Source organism: Pristis pectinata, chromosome 1 (genome assembly GCF_009764475.1).
Source record: "Pristis pectinata isolate sPriPec2 chromosome 1, sPriPec2.1.pri, whole genome shotgun sequence".
NCBI classification, from domain to species: domain Eukaryota; kingdom Metazoa; phylum Chordata; class Chondrichthyes; order Rhinopristiformes; family Pristidae; genus Pristis; species Pristis pectinata.
In genome coordinates, this window is record NC_067405.1 from 1,675,269 (window position 1) to 1,696,029 (window position 20,761).

Consider the following 20,761-nt stretch of genomic DNA (forward strand, 5'->3'; position numbering starts at 1 on the left):
CTCGCTCTGCCCACAGGATATACTCCAGCATTCCCAGCTCAGAACCCACAAGCGGAGTGGCAGTGTCAGACATTTGGCAGTCTCTACAGAATACAGTTTGCATTATATGAAATGTGCATTGTAAAAATTTAAACTGCTCAATAATTAAATGCTATGTAAAGATTTTACTTTCATAACATAGGCAGTGGCTGCATCCACTGTTCGTTACTGGGTGTATCTGCGCTGTTGCTCTGAGAAACTACCACAGCAGCTGTGCAGTTTAAATCCAGATAATTTAATAAACTAGTTGCCTCAGTAACGGTAACCATGAAACCACCAGCTTGTAGAAACTCATCGAGTTCACAGATAGGAGGGTTTAAACTAGTTTGCGAGGGGGAAGGGAACCAGAGGGGTAGGTCAGAGGAAGAAGGGGTTGGGGAAAAGTCAGATCTGACAGGTAGAGAGGCTTTGAGGAAGGAGAAGCAGAGTACAGGCTATAAAAGTAGAAAGGTGGATGGGCTAAAGTGCAGTTACTTCAATGCAAGAAGCATCAGGAATAAGGGTGATGAATTGAGAGCTTGGATAAGTACATGGGACTATGATATTGTGGCTATTACAGAGACACGGCTGACATCAGGGCAGGAATGGATATTGAATATTCCTGGTTTTCAGTGTTTTAAAAGGGATAGGGAGGGGGGGAGAAGAGGAGGAGGGGTGGCGATACTGGTCAGGGACACTGTTACAGCTGCAGAAAGGGTGGATAATGTAGCAGGATCCTTTCTGGAGTCAATATGAGTGGAAGTTAGGAACAAGAAAGGGGAAGTTACCCTTCTGGGAGTATTCTATAGGACCCCCGGTAGCAGTAGGGATACTGAGGAGCAGATTGGGAGGCAGTTTTTGGAGAGATGAGAAAATAGCAGGGTTATTATAATGGGAGACTTCAACTATCCAACTATTGATTGGCACTACTTAGTGTCAAGGGTTTAGACGGGGCGCAGTTTGTTAAGTGTGTCCAGGATGGATTCCGACTAGAGGAAATGCCATATTAGATCCAGTTTTAGGTAATGAACCGGGTCAGGTGACAGATCTCTCGGTGGGTGAGCATTTGGGGGGAAGTGACCACTGCTCCATAACCTTTAGAATTGTCATGGACAGGGAGAGGAGCAAAGAGGACAGGAAGATATTTAATTGGGGAAAGGCGAATTATGAGGCTATAAGGCAAGAACTTGGGAGGGAAAATTGGGATGACATTTTTGAAGGGAAATGTACTATGGAGATGTGGTTGTTGTTCAGTGATCTCTTGCAGGATGTTAGGGATAAATTTGTCCCGGTGAGGCAGAGAAGGAATGGCAGGGTGAAGGAACCATGGGTGACGAGAGAGGTGGAACAACTAGTTAGGAAGAAGAGGGCAGCATACATAAGGTGTAAGCAGTAAGGATCTGACAGGGCTCGTGAGGAATATAGAGTAGCAAGGAAGGAGCTTAAGAAAGGGCTGAGGAGAGTGAGAAGGGGACATGAAAAGGCTTTGGCGAGTAGAGTTAAGGAGAATCCCAAGGCTTTTTTCTCGTACGTGAAGAGCAGAAGGATGGCTAGAGTAAAGGTAGGTCCGATTAAAGACAAAGGTGGGAGGATGTGCCTGGAAGCTGTGGAAGTGGGTGAGGTTCTCAATGAATACTTCTCTTCAGTATTCACCAGGGAGAGGGGTCTAGAGGATGCTGAGGACAGTGTAGGTGAGGGTAATGTTCTAGAGTATGTAGATATTAAGAGAGAGGATGTGATGGAGTTGTTAGAAAATATTAGGACAGATAAGTCCCCAGGGCCTGATGGAATATTCCCCAGGCTGCTTCATGAGGCGAGAGAGGAGATTGCTGAACCGTTGGTTAGGATCTTTGAGTCCTCGTTGTCCACGGGGATGGTACCGGAGGATTGGAGGGTGGCGAATGTTGTCCCCTTATTCAAAAAAGGTAGTAGGGATAGTCCAGGGAATTACAGACCAGTGAGCCTTACGCCTGTGGTGGGTAAGCTGTTGGAAAGAATTCTAAGAGATAGGACCTATAAGCACTTGGAGAAACATGGACTGATTAGGGACAGCCAGCATGGCTTTGTGAAGGCCTCACCAGCCTGATAGGGTTCTTTGAGGAGGTGACCAGGAAGATTAATGAGGGTAGTGCAGTGGATGTGGCCTACATGGATTTTAGTAAGGCGTTTGACAAGGTTCCGCATGGTAGGCTTCTTCAGAAGGTCAGAGGCCAAGGGATCCGGGGAGGCTTGGCCATGTGGATTCAGAATTGGCTTGCCTGTAGAAAGCAGAGGGTTGTGGTGGAGAGAGTGCATTCGGGTTGGAGGGCTGTGGCTAGCCACAGGGATCGGTTCTGGGATGTCTGCTTTTTGTGATAGTTATTAACAACTTAGATGATGGGGTGGAAGGCTGGGTTAGCAAGTTTGCAGATGACACAAAGATTGGTGGTGTTGTGGATAGTGTGGAGGGCTGTCGACGCTTGCAGAGGGATATTGATAGGATGCAGATCTGGGCTCACAAGTGGCAGATGGAGTTCAATCCAGAGAAGTGGAAGGACAAACTCCAAGGCGGAGTACAAGGTAAATGGCAGGATTCTGGGCAGTGTAGAGGAGCAGAGGGATCTGGGGGTTCATATCCACAGATCACTGAAAGTTGCCTCGCAGGTGGATAGGGTAGTTAAGAAAGCTTATGGGATGTTAGCTTTCGTAAGTCGGGGGATCGAGTTTAAGAGCCGCAAAGTGATGATGCAGCTTTCCAAAACTCTGGTTAGACCACACTTAGAGTACTGTGTCCAGTTCTGGTCACCTCATTATAGGAAGGATGTGGAGGCGTTGGAAAGGGTGCAGAGGAGATTTACCAGGATGCTCCCTGGATTGGAAAGTATGGATTATGGGGAGAGATTAGAGGAGCTAGAGCTGTTGTCATTGGAGAGAAGGAGGATGAGGGGAGACATGATAGAGGTGTACAAGATATTGAGAGGAATAGATAGAGCGGACAGCCAGCGCCTCTTTCCCAGGGCACCAATGCTCAAAACAAGAGGACATGGCTTTAAGGTAATGGGTGGGAAGTTCAAGGGTGATGTCAGAGGGAGAGTTTTCACCCAGAGAGCGGTTGGTGCATGGAATGCGCTGCCTGGGGTGGTGGTGGAGGCAGATACATTGGACAAGTTCAAGAGATTGTTAGATAAGCATATGGAGGAATTTAAGATAGAGGGATATGTGGGAGGAAGGAGTTAGATAGTCTTAGGTGTGGTTTGAAGGGCAGCACAACATGGTGGGCCGAAGGGCCTGTATTGTGCCTGATTGTTCTATGGTTCTATGGTTCTATAGAACATAGAACAGGAACTTCAGCCCTCCATGTCTGTGCCAAACATGATGCCAAATTAAACGAATCCCTTCTGCCCGCACATGATTCATATCCCTCCATTCCCTGCATATTCACGTGTCTGTCTAACAGCCTCTGAAACACCAATATCGTATCTGCTTCCACCACCACCCCTGGGACCCACCACTCTGTGTACAAAAACTTGCCCCTCACATCCTCTTTAAACTTTCGTCCTCTCACCTTAAACCTGTGCCATCTGGTATTCAACATTTCTACCCTGGGAGAAAGGCTCTGACTATCTACCCCATCTCTGCCTCTCATCATTTTATAAACCTCTATCAGGTCTCCCCTCAGCTTCCAACTCTCCAGAGAAAACAACTCAAGTCTGTCCAACCTCTCCTGATAGCTCGTACCCTCTAATCCAGGCAGCATCCTGGTGAGCCTCTTCTGAACCCTCTCCAAAGCCTCCGCATCCTTCCTGTAATGGGGCAACCAAAACTACATACAATAACCCAAGTACAGCCTAATCAAAGTTTTGTAGATCTGCAACAAGACCTCCTTACTCTTATGATCAATGTCCCTCTTTACCACCCTGTCTACTTGCGTACCAGTAAACATGAGACCACTAGCTTGTTGTGGAAACCCGCTATGTTCACTGAAGACCTTCAGGAGACAGAATCTGATGACCCCACCTGGTCCGTGACTCCAGATACATCACTGCCTCTTGAACCCACCTTCTCACAACAACCTTCAACCCCCAGCAACTAGGTCCAATTCCCAAACAGTGCTCCCTCTTGGGGAAAACAGTTCCATTCTCTGTTTGCCCCATTCTCATCCATGGTCCCACCCAGGTTTCTGGCATTTCTCCCTGATTACCCCTCGCTGGGCAGTGTGTGAGGTTCCTGGATACCAGTCCAGCGTCCAAACAACTGGGAGAGGAGCTGTGCCCACAGCCAGCATTAGCTGGGAAAGATCCCATCCCACTCCAGGCCCACCGTCTCCCTACCTTTCTTACTTTGTTGAGTGATGGTTGGAGGAGGAGTGGAGACCTTCAGCGCCAATCCATAGGCTCCCCTGAAGGAGTGGCTGTCCCGGATAATGAACGCTCCAGGATCCCGGTCCCTCAATAGGCCAATCGCTGCAAAGGTAGGATTGAGGAGGGAAATGGAGAGAGGGAAGGGGGGGAGAGAGGGGTTAGAGGGGAGAGGGAGAGAGAGGGGGGAGTGGGCGAGGAGAGATAAGACGGGAAGGAGAGGGGGAGAGAGGGGAGAGGGGGTTTGAGAATTGGGTTGGTGGAGAACAGAGAGTGTGAGGGGGAGGTGGGAGGGAGAGTGGAGAGAGGGAGTAAGGGATTGGAGAGGGAATGATAGGTGGATGAGGGTGGTAAGAAGGGAAGAATGGAGAAAGGGAAAGGGAGAGACATCAGACTTCTCATTGACTTCAGAGTACCGCCCCTCCCACAGTGTGACCGTCCCTCAGTACCGCCCCTCCCACAGTGTGACCCTCCCTCAGTACCGCCCCTCCCACAGTGTGACCCTCCCTCAGTACCGCCCCTTTTTTTTAATAATAAACGTTTATTCACTAAAAGCATTACAAAAGACAACCAGTGTCAATACACTACATCTAATACAGAAAAGAAGAAACTACGCAACGACATACTACGGTAGAGAATGGAAACTAATACTAACGAGACACACTCGCGACGCTACACCCATTAACGCGACACTTCAAATAAGAATCGCGTTCGTACCGTCCACGACACACGCAATCCCCTGAGGAGCCCACCGAGCACAGAACTCAGCTAGGGTGCCCACGGAAACCGCGTGCTCCCTCTCTAAACACACGCGTGCGCGCACATAAGCGCGGAAGACGGGCAGGCAGGCAGACCTGCCGGTACCCTCGGCCACCCGCCACCGCGTCCCGTGGATGGCCAGCCAGGCCCAGCAGGAGACCCACGAGGAGATCCGCCGCGCACCCCTCCCCGCGCCGCACCGGGTGCCCGTAAACCATCAGCGCCGGGCTGAAGTGCAAGCAGAACTTAAGCAGCAGCCCCCGCAGATACTCAAAGAGGGGCTGCAACCTCTCACACTCTGCGTACGCGTGGTACACCGTCTGCTCCCGGCTGCAGAAGTGACAGGCGGCTGGGGTGTCGGTGAACCGGCTCAAAAATCGGTTGCACGGCACGGCCCGGTGAAACACCCTCCACCCCAGGTCCCCGATGTACAGCAGGAGGACTCCCGCATAGAGAGACCTCCACTGGGGTCAATACTGCCCCTCTGTCAGTGTGACCTCCCTCTGTACTGTCCAATGAGTTCACAGTCTGCATAATTTCCTCATTCCCTGTGGTGGGACTTGTGCATCTCTGGGATATTTTTCTGCTCTCCCCTAGCAGCCAGACCAGGGAAACAAGAAAAAAGTCGACTGCTCCCGTCCAATTATCACAGGGCCTGGGGGCTGAAAATCCATGCCATTATCCCCTGGCCATCTGTGGAAGTGCTCCTTGGGAAAGCTGCTGCGTACCTTGCTCTCTGGAGATGTCTGGCTTGTACCAGTACTTTGAGGTGTCCTGGACGAATTTAACGTTGGCTCGGGTCTCTGGGCTGCCATCTGCTGAAACAACAAAAGATGGTTCAAGGACAGGGTTAGTTCTAGCTGGGTCAGCTGAGAGGTGGGTGGGGGTTGGGGACGTGGAAGAGATCACAGGGTCTGTGACAGCAGGTGTCTCAGAAACATCTGATCAGTTCCAGGTGGGACACGGTGTCGAGGTGAATAAACTGTACTGGTTGCAACCCAAGTAACTCCAAAACATTCAGGAACAAGGCACCAAAATGCACATGGTGGTTGATGCCAGCATAGTGAAATGGTCCCATCATTGTCACTATTATTGTAGTGAGGCTGTATTTGGAAGGTTGTGTTCAGTTTTGGTCACCCTGCTACAGGAAGGATGCCATTAAGCTGGAAAGAGTGCAGAGGAGATTTACGAGGATGTTGCTGGGACTCGAGGGACTGAGTTACGGAGAGGAGTTGAGCAAGTTGGGACTTTTTTACATTGGCGCGCAGGAGAATGTTATAGTGATGTACAAAATCATGAGGGGCCTAGATAGGATAAATGCACACAGTCTTTTTTCTAGGACTGGGGAATCAAGAACTAGAGGGCATAGGTTTAGGGTGAGAGGGGAGAGATTTGATAGTAACCTGAGTGTGGTCAGTGTAAGGAATGAACTGCCAGTGGAACTGGGTGAGGCAGTAATGCTAACAACATTTGAAAGGTACTTGTTCAAGTACATGGATAGGAAAGGTTTAGTGAGATATGAGTCAAACGCAGACAAATGGGAATCTTGGTCGGCATGGACCAGTTGGGCTGGAGGGCCTATTTCCATGGTGTATGACTCTGTTATCATCCAGTGAGAGAGCAGAGGGAGCTCCCAGGAGCTTTACTTGGTGTCTAACCTGTGCCCTTGGGGGTGTCTGATGTAGAGGGAGCTTCACCCTGTGTCTGACCCCAGGAATGTGTGATGGGATGGCGTAGAGGGAGCTCCACTCTTGTGTCTGACCCTGGGAGTGTGTGATGGGATGGTGTAGAGGGAGCTCCACTCTTGTGTCTGACCCTGGGAGTGTGTGATGGGACGGTGTAGAGGGAGCTTCACTCTGTGTCTGACCCCAGGAGTGTGTGATGGGACAGTGTAGAGATGTTTTATTCTACATCAAACCTTTGCTATACCTATCCTGGGAGAATGGTATTGAGGACACTTTTTAAAAGTAAGAACCCTGCATCTAACCAATCACTTGGACTCCTCACTGGGTGGCCCAGCCAGTATAGCCACTGCCCCACAGTTCCAGCTTCACGGTTTCAATCCTGTGTGGAGTTTGCATGTTCTCCCTGTGAGTGCATGTTTCTCCCAGATGCTCCCACAGGTTGGTGGGTTAAGTGACTGCTGTAAATGACCTCCAGTGTGTAGGTGGCTGGCACAGAGAACTGCTGGGCGTGTGAGAGATAAATTGTTTCAAGGGTACAGGAAAATGGGAAGGGAACTGATAGGATTGCATTGGAAGCTGGCCTGAACCCAATGGGCTGAATGGCCTCTCAGCATGCTGTGAGGAAAGCTATATTCCTTGGTACACTGTGTTCTCCTCACAAGTTGCTAGCCTGCCTGTCATTGTATCATCATAAATTCGGTTCAATACACTCGACTCGTCCAAGTCATCGATGGAGGCAGTGAAGAGCTGAGACCCCAGCACTGATACCTGCAGCACCACACCACTTACAGCTTGCCAGCCCAACAATTACCCATTTGTCCTAGCTTTCTGTTTTCTGTTAGTTAGTCAGTCCTCTATCCGTGTTAATTTATTACCCTCAATGTCATCAGCTCTCACTGTGCAGTAACCTTTAATGAGGCATCTTCTTAAATGCCTTTCCGATGACCAAGCACAGTATAGCACAGGATCAGGCCTTTCGGCCCACCATGTCTGTGCTGAACATGATGCCAAATTAAACTAATCCCATCTGCCTGCACGTGATCCATCTCCCTCCATTCCCAGCCTGTTCATGTGTCTGTCTAAATGCCTCTTGACGTCACCACCTTACCTAACCCCACCCCTACTCCCACAGCCCATTCCAGGCACCCACCACTCTCCGTGTAAAAAAAACGACCCACACATCTCCTTTAAATTTTCCCCCTCTTTTAAAAGAAATCTGGACAGGTACAGGGATAGGAAAGGTTTAGAGGGATATGGGCCAAATGCGGGCAAATGAGACCAGCTAAGATGGGCACCGTGGTCAGCATGGACGAGCTGGGCCGAAGGGCCTGTTTCTGCGCTGTGTGAATCTCAGACAAACCTATGCCCTCTGGTATTTGACATTTCCACCCTGGGAGAGAGACTGACTGTCTACCTTGTCTGATAATTTCATAAACCTCTATCAGGTCTCCCCTCAGCCTCTGACGCTCCAGAGAAAACAACTCAATTTTGTCCAACCTCTCCTTTAAACACCCTTCCAGTTACACCTTCAAATAACTCTGATAAACATGATTTTCCTTTCATCAAACCATGCTGACTCTATTCATTTCTAAATGTCCTACAACTGCTCCTGTCACACTGGACGCCAGTACCTTCCCAGTGACAGATGTTAGGCTGGAGACACAGGTGACTGCAGATGTTAGGCTAACTGACCTTTAGCTTCCTGCTTTCTGTCCCCTTGTTTCTTGAAATAAAGGTGTAACATTTATGGTTTCCCCACCTACTGGGACCTTCCTGTAAACCCGGTAGTTTGGAAGATGAACTTTTCCACAGTCCCCATTACCACTCCTTTAAGATGAGACATTGATGGAACCCTCAGTCCTTTTAGTTTTCCCAGCTCACCTCCCCTGGTGACACTGATTGATTCAGATTCCTCCCTTTGTACCATAGTAATCCAGTTCTCCCATTATACGTCTTTGATTCAGAAGCCCACAATTAGATTTGCAGTAAATGTTTGGAAATGAACGTGACGAGAGATTGAAACTGAGATCTCTTGGTAATCAGACTGCCTTCTGATTAACAGGAGGCAGGAGGAGAGACTGTTCCTATAGTTAATTCTGCACTGAAATTTAAAATCTTGTGCAGATATGTATGTACATGTTCAGCACACCACAACAGGAACCTCCATCAGATTCACACATTCCATCACTTGGCAAAACCGTGTCCCGGGTAGAATGGCCAGTGATGAGCAAACCCTGCTGCCTGACCAAGGTGCTGGCTCCAGCCTATGTCCCAGCATACGTCCAGCAAAGTAGATCGCACCCAGACAATGACAAACACTTTACCCATTGTCACACTCTGTCTCAATCCCAGCTAACCCCACCCTCTCCCAGCAGCCCTGCATCAATCCAATTAATCACACTGCTTCACTCTCTCCCCAGAGCCCTGTGTAAATCCAATTAACCTTACTGCCCTGCTCTGTCCCCACAGTCCTGTATCAATACCAATTAGCCTCAGTCTCCTCATGGCCCTTTATCAATCCCAATTAACTTCACTACTCCACTCTCCCCAGAGCCCTGCATGAATCCAATTAACCCAAAGGCCCTGTATCAATACCAATTAACCCCATTGCCCCAGTCTCTTCCTTCAGTCCTGTATCAATAGTAGTTCGCCACACCGTCCTCTCCCTCAGACAGTACTATAACATCCCGTCAGCCACACTGTGCATTCTCTCGCATGAGATGTGTATGAATCTAATTAAGCCCACTTCCCCTCCCTTTATCAATTGTAGTTAACGACACTGCCCCACTTTCTCCCCAGTGTTAAATCCCCAAACTAATCCCTGCCCTGTATTAGTCCCACACTGATCCCACTGCCCCGTGTTTGACGGAAGCTGTGCTGACGATCGCTGACGTTAGAATGCGTCGGTGCCCCTGGTGGCTCCCACCTGTCAGTGGGGCGCTGTGGGTGCCCCGTTGGGTTTGGGATGGGTGAGCAGAGGGTTGTACTTACCGGGCAGTGTGATTTTGGAGAGGTCGGGCAGGGTGTGCGTGAACCCCACGCTCGGTGTGCTGCTCCCACTCGGACTGGACATGCCGCTGGAGACGGGCGAGATGGTCTTGCCGTTGACGGTGGCGTAGTTGGTGGAGGTGTTGGAGCGGTCGCCGCTGGACATCCTGCGTTTCTCGGGCAGCAGGGGCTGGGGGCTGCCCTTGGGGGAGCGGCCGAGGGGCGGGGAGCCGTTGGACGTGGGGCTGAAGATGCCGCTGGTCCCCGAGTTGTAGTACGCCGGCGAGATGGGGAAGCCCGGTGTCCCAGGGACGGAGTAGCCCATGGAACTGCCCTGGCGGCTCAGGCCAGGATACCGCTCCTCTGACTGGGCCACAGGGGTGGGGAAGCCATAGAGAGGGTGAGGCTCCGACACTGGGCTGCTGGGGGTGGCAGGTGCGCTAGTGCTGATGATGCCATGGTATCTGGGCAGGATGGGGCTTCCCGATGATCCAACCAGGGTTCCGTGGGCACTGGAGGGGTGTCTGCTCACACCCGGGCTGCCAGGAGGCACCACTGCACCCACCATTCTCCTGCTCAGGGAGGGGCTGGGCAAGGTGTTGGTGGCCACTGTTCTGTGGAGGGCCTGGGGGCTCTCAGGATGTCCCACGCTGACCGTCATGTTGAGTTGTGAGCCGGCAGGTCGGTCCTGATACAGCATGCTGGGGCTCAGCGTGGAATCGACCCTCCCGGTGTCCGTGCCCGAGCTGCTGGCGGTGCCTGTCGCCGAGTGGTTGGGTGGAGTGGTGAGATAGCTTCCCTCGGTGAAGGAAGGGTGAGAGAGGCTCGTCGACCTCAGACTGGAATCCAGAGAGGACTGAGGTGGCGAGGTCCTCTGCCCCTTGATGTCTGTCGACAAGCAGCTGCTGACGAATGGGCTGAGGGAAGAAGGAACACGTTTAATCTCTGGTTCTCGGTCTTCTGCCTGCCCCAGCTCCACCCTCCCCTTCCCCCCCCATCCCCCTCCCCTGCCTCCATCCTTCCACACGTCCTCCCTCCCACCTCTGGCCCCTGTCTCACCCCTCCCCCTCTCCTCTTCATATACTAACCATCTCCCCGAAACGTCGACAGTTCCTTTCCCCCCACAGATGCTGCTCGACCCACTGAGTTCCTGCAGCAGATTGTCTGTTGCAACACATTTAATGTGTCGAACACCATGGGCCAAGAGCTGGGAAGTGGGATCGGTACAGAGCAAGAAACAAGCTGCTGGAGGAACTCAGCAGGTTGGGGGCGTCTGTGGAGGCAGAGGGATGGTTGATGTTTTGGGTCAAGACCCTGCATCGTTGGTGTAGATGTTCATGATGATTAGGATAGAATTGGTGGGCCGAAGGGCCTGTTTGCATGCTGTATGACCCTACGATTGTAGAGAGATAAATCTCAGCGCCGTACCACTCCAAGTCCATGAACTTACTCAGCAGAGATGTGGTTTTGCTGATTCCCCTTGGGACAGTGTTTGACCACGATGGGGGTCTCACATTGAAAGCTGCCCCTCACACTGGCTGAGGGTGGAGGACCACTCAACGTGGTACTGAGTCCCACACGGGGTCCTGCCATGACCCAGCAGATAAAGCTCCTCGATAAATCAGCGGCCAGAGAGAGGAGAGCTATCAGATGGGCTCTGCTGTACCTGAGGGCGTGGTGGAGGCAGATATTCTCACAACATACAAGAGGCATCTAGACAAGGACTTGAATCATCAAGGCATAGAAAATTATGGACCTAATGCAGGTAAATAGGATTGGTGTGGATAGTTACAAGAGGCAGCATGGACGTGAAGGGCCAAAGAGCCTCCTTCTGTGCTGTACGCCTCTGTGACTCTATGATTCTAACTTCCAATGGAAGAAACAAGTCTTAGGGCCATGGAGGTACAGCACAAAACAGGCCCTTTGGCCCACCAAGTCTGCAGTGACCATAACAAGCTCCCATTCACACTAATTCTACCCTAACCCATTTTATTCTCCCCACCTTCCCATCAACTCCCCCCAACATCCGCCACTCACCTACACACTGGGGCAAGTTACAGCGGCCCATTAACCTATCAACCCGCACGCCTTCGGGAGTTTGCACGCTGTCCCTGTGACCTCATGGGTTTCCCCCGGGTGCTCCAGTTTCCTCCCACATTCTAAAGACGTACGGGTAGGTTAACATGAATTTAAAATGGGCGGCGCGGACTCGTTGGGCCAGAAGGGCCTGTTACCATGTGCTGTATAAAATTGGTTATAATTTATTATAATTAAATTTGCCCCAGCGTGTGGGTGAGGGGTAGAATCTGGGGGCAGTTGATGAGAAGGTGGAGGGGGGAATAAGTTATAGGAAAATAAGTGGTGGACCAGGGTTGTTCTGTGAGCTAGCATAGACTCGATGGGCTGAAGTGTCTCCTTCCGTGTTGGATGAAATAATATAGTCCTCAGGACGAGGTGCCTCGTGCTCCTGGTCGAACAACGTGGGGAGATTGTTGGAGTACAGGAAAACAAGGAATGGGGAATGGGACTGGTGGGAGATGGTGATGGGCCAAATGGCCTCCCTTCTGTGTTGTTTTGGGTACAAGAAACAATTGGATAAAAGCACGCACTGGGCATCAACCCAGGGATAGAAACATGGACCGGTTCAAACTAGCAGCCTGGCAAACATACACGGGCTTCCCCCTCCCTTTAGCTGCCCCGAGGTGTGCAGCTCCTCACCTCTCCATGCCGGGCAGGGGGCTGCTGGTTGAGATTGAGGTGGGGGATGTGAATGATGACAGGATGGATGTGTTTCTGGCTGGAGTCTCCACGGGGTAGCTCTGAGGCACTGGACGAGCCTGCTGGTGGTTCACACCCACCGTCGCTGTCCGAACAACGGACTCCACGTAACTCCTGGGCTCTGGGGAAGACAGAGATCTCATTAGAATATGGTTCCACCCCTCAAACCCTGGAGTCAACTTACTGAGGAGAAGGAACAGGAGTCAGCGGCAACACAGGGGTTTCTACAAACCAGAGAAGCCCTTCACTTCTTGTCTGCATGGCTGCAATCCTCCCTGGACAGAACACAGAACACAGAACATAGAACAGTACAGGCCCTTTGGCCCACCATGTTGTGCCAACCTATATAAACCTACTCCACGATCAATCTTAGCTTTCCCTCCTACACAGCCCATAACCGTCCCTTACATCTATGTGCCTGTCTGAGTCTTTTAAATGTCCCTAATGTATCCGCCTCTACCAGCACTCCCGGCAGTGTGTTCCAGGCACCCACCACTCTCTGTGTAAAAGATCCACCTCTGACATCTCCCCTGAACTTTCCTCCTCTGACTTTAAACTAATGTCACCTGGTATTGTATATTGCCACCCTGGGGAAAAGGTGCTGGCTGTCCACTCTGTCTATGCCCCTCATAATCTTACACACCTCTATCAAGTCGCATCTAACAGGTAGTGTAGCAGTTAGCGTAACGCTTTACAGCGCCAGTGACCCGGGGTCAATTCTGGCCACTGTCTGTAGGGAGTTTGTACATTCTCCCCGTGTCTGCGTGGGTTTCCTCCAGGTGCTCCGGTTTCCTCCCACATTCCAAAGACGTACGGGTTAGGAAGTTGTGGGCCTGCCGTGTTAGCGCCAGAAGCGTGGCGACACTTGCGGGCTGCCCCCAGAACACTGTGAGTTTCAATGTAGATGTGACTAATAAAGAAATCTTACCTCTCATCCTGCGTTGCTCTAAATAGAAAAGCCCTAGCTCACTCAACCTTTCCTCATAAGACACGTTCTCTAATGCAGGCAGCGTCCTGGTAAATCTCCTCTGCACCGTCCCTAAAGCTTCCACCTCTAATGAGGTGACCAGAACTGAACACAATACTCCAACATTACACACTCTGGTTAGTCATGGAATCCATGAAACAAAGGAGGCCATTCAGCCCATCGAGTCTATGCCAGTCCCCACTGCACCAATCCTCAATGTCAGCAAAACAAAAGAGCTGGTCATTGACTTCAGGAAAGGGGGCGGTGCACATGCACCTGTCTACATCAATGGTGCTGAGGTCGAGAGGGTCGAGAGCTTCAGGTTCCCAGGAGCGAACATCACCAATAGCCTGTCCTGGTCCAACCACGCAGATGCCTCAGCCAAGAAAGCTCTCCAGCTCCTCTATGTCCTCAGGAGGCTAAAGAAATTTGGCACGTCCCCTTTGACATTCACCAATTTTTATCGATGCACCATAGAAAGCATCCTATCCGGATGTACCACGGCTTGGTACGGCAACTGCTCTGCCCTGGACCCTAAGAAACTGCAGAGAGTTGTGGACACATCCCAGCGCACCACGGAAACCAGCCTTCCCTCCATGGACTCTGTCTATACCTTTCGCTGCCTTGGTGAAGCAGCCAGCATAATCAAAGACACCACCCACCTGGGTCATTCTCTCTTCTCCCTTCTCCCATCAGGCAGAAGATGCAGGAGCCTGAGGGCACGTACCATCAGGCTCAAGGACAGTTTCTACCCCACTGTGATAAAAGTATTGAACGGTTCCCTTATACAATGAGATGGACTCTTGACCTCACAATCTATCTTGTTTGACCTTGCACCTTATTGTCTACCTGCACTGCACTTCCCTGTAACTGCGACACTTTACTCTGTATTCTGTTATTGTTTTTACCCTGTACTACCTCATTTTCCTCTCATTCATGTGCCCATCCAAGCCCCTCTTAAAAGCCTCTAATGAATTTGCCTCCACCACCCTACCAGGCAACACATTCCAGGCATCCACCACTCTCTCAGTAAAAAACGTACCCCTCACGTCTGTTCTGAACCTACCGCCTCTCACCTTAAATGCATGCCCTCTGGTATTGGATCGCTCAATAATGGGAAAAAGATATTGCTTGTCCACCCTATCTGTGCCCCTCATAATTTTATACACCTCCAACAGATCACCCCTCAGCCTCCACCGCTCCAGAGAAAAGAGCCCAAGTTTGCCCAGCCTCTCCTGATAGCACATGCCCTCTAATACAGGCAGCATCCTGGTAAACCTCCTCTGCACCCTTTCTAAAGGCTTGACATCCTTCCTATAGTGAGGTGACCAGAATTGCATGCAATACTCTAAATGCAGCCTGACCAGAGTTCTTAGGCTTTGGCTCAAGAGGCTTCGTCGTGAAGAGGCAGAGGAAATGCGGAGTCTAAGGTGAGGTTCAGTAAGGTCTCTTTTTTCCTTATAGCACAGTTCAGAGCAGTGGGAATGGCAGGCAGGGCAGGAGTTTGCTCCTCTTGCAGGATGTTGGAAATCACAGAGACCTCCAGTATCCCTGATGACTACACCTGCGAAAAGTGCATCCGGCTGCAGCTCCTGACAGACCGTGTTAGGGAACTGGAGCAGGAGCTGGATGAACTCCGGATCATTCGGGAAACTGAAGAGATGATGGACAGGAGTTACCGGGAGGCGGTCACACCTGGGCTGCAGGATGCAGGTCGCTGGGTGACCGTCAGGGGAGGGAGAGGAAAGAGGCAGTCAGGCAGGGCACCCCTGTGGCTGTTTCCCTCAATAACAAGTGTATCGTTTTGGATACGGTTGTGGTGGGGGGGGGGGAGCGGGGGAGAACCTACCAGGGGAAAGCCACAGTGGTCAGGTCTCCAGCACTGACTCTGTGGCACAGAACGGAAAGGGGGAGAAGAGGACTGCGCATAGTGATAGGGGATTCATTGGTTTGGGGAACAGATAAGAGATTCTGTGGACAAGAACGAGACTCCCAGGTGGTATGTTGAGACATCTCGGATCAAGTCCACAGTGTATATCCTGAAGAGGGAATATCGGGAGTTAGGAAGGAAGCTAAAAAGCAGGACCTCAAGGGTGGTAATCTCTGAATTGCTGCCTGTGCCACATGCCAGTGAGGTAAAAAAAGGAAGATATGACAGACGAATGTATGGCCGAGGAGTTGGTGCAGAGGGCAGGGTTTCAGACTTGTGGATCACTGGGATCTTTTCTGGGGAAGGTACGACCTGTACAAAAGGGACAGGTTACACCTGAACTTGAGAGGGACCATTGTCCTTGCAGTTAGGTTTACTAGAGCTGTTGGGGAGGGTTTAAATTTGGTTGGCAGGGGGATGGGAACCGGAGTGTTGGTGTAAAAGTCGATGCATTATGAGGAAGGATGAACAGCAGATAGATCAGAAACACAGTCAGTTGGATGGGTTGAAAAGTCTGTCCATTAATGCAATAAGAATAAGGGTGATGAACTCAGAGCACGGATCAGTACGGGGAATTATGATGTTGTTTCCATTACAGAGACTTGGCTGTTGCAAGGGCAGGATTGGCTGCTCGATGTTCCAGGGTTTAGATGTATCAAAAGGGACAGGGACTGAGGTAAGAGGTGGGGGAGTGGCATTGCTGACCAGGGTAAGGATGGTAGAGTGAAGGAACCGTGGTTGACAAGAGACGTAGAATATCTTATCAAGTGGAAGAAAAAAGCTTACCAAAGGTTTAGAAAGCAAGGATCAGACAGGGCCCTGGAGAGTTACAAGGTAGCCAGGAGGGAGACTAAGAATGGACTTCAGAGACCTAGAAGGGGACATGACAAGGCTTTGTCAAGTAGGATAAAGGAAAACCCCAAGGCATTCTACACGTATGTGAAGAATAGGAGGATGAGTAGAGTGAGGGTAGGACCGATCAGGGATAAAAGAGGAAACATGTGCCTGGAGTCGGAAGAGGTAGGGGAGGTCCTTAATGAATACTTTGCTTCAGTATTCACCAGTGATAGAGACCTTGACGTTTGTGAGGATGGTGTACGACAGGCTGATACACTGGGGCATGTCGACGTGAGGAAAGAGGATGTGCTGGAACTTTTGAAAAATATAAGGATAGATAAGTCACAGGGGCCGGATGGGATATATCCAAGGTTATTACGGGAAGCGAGGGAAGAGATTGTTGCGCCTTTGGTGACGATCTTTGCATCCTCACTGGCCACAGGAGTAGTGCCAGATGATTGTAGGGTGGCAAATGTTGTTCCTTTGTTTAAGAAAGGGAGTAGGGATAACCCTGGGAATTACAGACCAGTGGATCTTACTTCAGTGGTGGGCAAATTACTGGAGAAGATTCTTAGAGACAGGATTTATGGGCATTTAGAGAAGCATAGGCTGATTAGGGACAGTCAGCATGGCTTTGTGAGGGGCAGGTCGTGCCTCACAAGCCTGATTGAATTCTTTGAGGATGTGACAAAGCACATTGATGAAGGTAGAGCAGTGGATGTGGTGTACATGGATTTTAGTAAGGCGTTTGATAAGGTTCCTCATGGAAGGCTCACTCAGAAAGTCAGGAGGCATGGGATCCAGGGAAACTTGTCTGTGTGGATTCAGAATTGGCTCACCCATAGAAGACAGAGGTGGTTGTAGATGGAGAGTATTCTGTCAGGAAGTCGGTGACCAGTGGTGTTCTGCAGCGATCTGTTCCAGGACCCCTGCTTTTTGTGGTTTTTATAAAAAACTTGGATAAGGATGTATAAGGGTGGGTTAGTAAGTTTGCAGATGACACAAAGGTTGGTGGTGTTGTGGATAGTGTAGAATGTTACTGTAGGTTTAAACAGGACATTGATAGGATGCAGAGCTGGGCTGAGAAGTGGCAGATGGAGTTCAACCCAGAAAAGTGTGAAGTGATACACTTTGGAAGATTGAATTTGAAAGCAGATACAAGGTTAATGGCAGGACTCTTAGCAGTCCACATCCATAGATCCCTCAAGGTTGCCGCGCAGGTTGATAGTGTTGTTAAGAAGGCATATGGTGTGTTGGCCTTTATTAGTCGGAGTATTGAGTTCAAGAGCCATGAGGTAATGTTGCAGCTCTATAGAACTCTGGTTAGACCACACTTGTAGTATTGTGTTTAATTCTGGTCACCTCATTATAGGAAGGATGTGGAAGCTTTAGAGAGGGTGCAGAGGAGATTTGTCTTATGAGGATAGGTTGAGTGAGTTTGGTCTTTCTCTTTGGAGAGAAGGAGGATGAGAGGTGACTTGATAGAGGTGTACAAGATGATAAGAGGCATAGATCGAGTGGACAGTCAGAGAGACTTTTTCCCAGTGCGAAAATGGCTAACACGAGGGGGCATAATTTTAAGATGATTGGAGGAAGGTATAAGGGGGATGTCAGGGGTAAGTTTTTTACACAGAGAGTGGTGGGTGTGTGGAACGCACTGCCGGCAGAGGTTGTGGGGGCAGATACATTAGGGACTTTTAAGAGACTCTTAGATAGGCACATGAATGATAGAGAAATGGAGGGCTATGTGGGAGGGAAGGGTTAGATAGATCTTAGAGCAGGACAAAATGTTGGTACAACATTATGGGCCGAAGGGCCTGTACTGTGCTGTAGTGTTCTATGTTCTAAAAGCTGACAGACCACTTGTCTATCCCACTGCTTGCTGAATCCACTCATTTACTATCGATGTAAAGGACACCTGGGTCCCTCTGAACAGCAACACTTCCAACATCTCCCGATACATACGTCACATTTTACATTATATCTCACCTGCCATGTTGTCACCCATTCACAGCCTGTCTATCTCCTTGAAGCCTCTGCATCCTCCACATACCCCATGCCATCACCCAGCTCCGTAGCAAACTGATCTCGGATGTATTACACTCGATCGCCTTGTCAAAATCTTGATGTAGCTTATGAACAGCTGGGGTATCAGCACCAAGAATCTATGGAATTTTCACAGATGACAACCAGTGTCATCTATTTTCAACTCTTTCAAAGTCTTGGGATGTATGAATCCTTGAACGGGGCATGACGTTGAGAGCACGGTTAGTAAAGTGATGGGACCCTGGGATTCACAAATACTCAGGGTACGAAGCAGAGAGGTGATGAACCAATACAGACACCAGCTGGGTCACATCTGGAGAACTGTGCCCAGTTCTGGTCACTACATGTAAGGAGGACAGACCAGTACAGCACAGTACAGGCCCTTCGGCCCATGATGTTGTGCTGAATTATATGAACACCTCCTCCATGATCAACCGAACCCTTCCCTTCTGCACAGCCCATAACCCTCCATTTTTCTTACATCCATGTGCCTGTCTAAATATTTTAAATGTCCCTATTGTATCAGCCTCTACCACCACCCCTGGCAGTGTGTTCTGGCACCCACCACTCTCTGTGTAAAAAATCCACCTCTGACATCTCCCCTGAACCTCAAACATATGTCCTTTAGTATCGGCTATTACTGCCCTGGGGAAAAGGTGCTGACTGTCCACTCTATCTATGCCCCTCATAATCTTATACACCTCTATCAAGTCACATGTCATCCTACTTCGCTCCAAAGAGAAAAGCCCCAGCTCGCTCAAACCAATTCCGAATCCACTCAGCCAATTCTCCATGGATCTCATGCCTCATGATTTTCTGGATGAGCCTACCATGGGGAACCGTGTCAAACGCTCATAAGACAATGCTCCAAATGCTCGTAAATCCTGTCCCTAAGAATCCTCTCCAATAGTTTGCTCATCACTGATGTAAAACTCACTGGCCTATAATTCCCAGGATTATCCCTATTACCTTTCCTGAACAAGCGAACAACATTTGCCATCCTCCAATCCTCTGATACCACTCCTGTGGCCAGGGTGGATGCAAATATCATCGTCAATGCCCCAACAATCTCTTTTCTCGTCTCGCATAGTGACCTGGGACAGATCCCGTCTGGTCCTGGGGACTTATCTATCCTAATGTTTTTCAGAAGCTCCAACACCGCCTTTTTCTTAACCTCAACATGCTCTGGCACATTAGCCTGTTCTACACTACCTCACATTCGTCAAAGTCCCCCTCCCTGGTGAACACTGAAGCAAAGTATTCATAGAATATAGGAGGGTACAGCACAGGAACAGGCCCTTCGGCCCACAATGTTGTGCTGAACCAATTACATTAGTAATAAAATGCCCAACTAAACTAATCCCTTCTGCCTGCACAATGTCCATATCCTACCACTTCCCTCACATTCATGTACCTATCTAAGAGATTCTTGAACACCCCTATTGTACCTGCCTCCACCACCACCCCAGGCAGCACATTCCAGGCATCCATTACTCTGTGTAAAGAAACTTGCCTCGAACATCTTCTTTGAACTTACCCCCTTCTCACCTTAAATGCATGCCCTCTGGTATTAGACATTTCAACCCTGGGGAAAAAGTACTGGCTGTTAATCTCTGCCTCTCATAGTCTTATAAACCTCCATAAGATCTCCCCTCAGCCTCCGCCGCTCCAGAGAGAACAACCCAAGTTTGTCCAACCTCTCCTCATAGCACATGCCCTCTAATCCAGGTAGCATCCTGGTAAGGACCTCTCCTCCTCCTTTGCCTCCAGGCACATGTTTCCCCCTTTATCCCTGAGTGGTCCTACCCTCACTCTACTCATCCTCCTGTTCCTCACATACATGTGGAATGCCTTGAGGTTTTCCTTCTCATGTCCCCTTCTAGCTCTCCTGTGTCCCTTCTTAAGCTCCTTCCTGGCTACCTTATAATTCTCAAGAACCCTGCATGAATTTTGCTTCCTAAACCTTAAGTATGCTTCCTTCTTCCTCTTGACTAAATGTTTTACCTCTCTTGTCAACCGTGGTTCCTTTACACTCCCATCCTTCCCCTGTCTCAGTGGGACAAACCTATCCAGAACCCCATGCAAGTGGTCCCTGAACAGCCTCCACATTTCTGTACATTTCCTTGAGAACATCTGTTCCAAATTTACGCTCCCAAGATCCTGCCTAACACCATCGTAATTAGTCCTCCCCCAATTAAAAACTTTCCCATATCTGCTCCTATCCCTGCCCATGGCTTTGCAAAAGGTCAGAGAGTTGTGGTCACTATCTCTGAAATGCTCACCCACTGAGAGGTCTGTCACCTGACCAGGTTCATTGCCTAGTACTAGATCCAGTATGGCCTCTCCTCTAGTCGGCCTGTCCACATATTGTGTCAGGAATCCTTCCTGGACACATCTAACTAATTCTGCCCCACCT

General features: G+C 49.9%; 1 protein-coding gene across 8 annotated transcripts in view; it reads right to left on the reverse strand.

The window, feature by feature from the left end:
* Positions 1–20,761, reverse strand: part of tns1b (tensin 1b) — a 290,940-nt gene that overhangs the window by 21,063 nt on the left and 249,116 nt on the right. For 6 of the 8 annotated variants that reach the window (XM_052014032.1, XM_052014038.1, XM_052014007.1 and 3 more), the window contains 4 exons: positions 12,506–12,686; positions 9,791–10,704; positions 5,843–5,932; positions 4,329–4,460 (listed from right to left, as the gene is read on the reverse strand). In XM_052014032.1, coding sequence (XP_051869992.1) covers positions 4,329–4,460; positions 5,843–5,932; positions 9,791–10,704; positions 12,506–12,686 — 1,317 coding nt within the window. The remainder of the gene's footprint in view (positions 1–4,328; positions 4,461–5,842; positions 5,933–9,790; positions 10,705–12,505; positions 12,687–20,761) is intronic. The other 2 variants (XM_052014015.1, XM_052014023.1) reach the window with 2 other exon arrangements.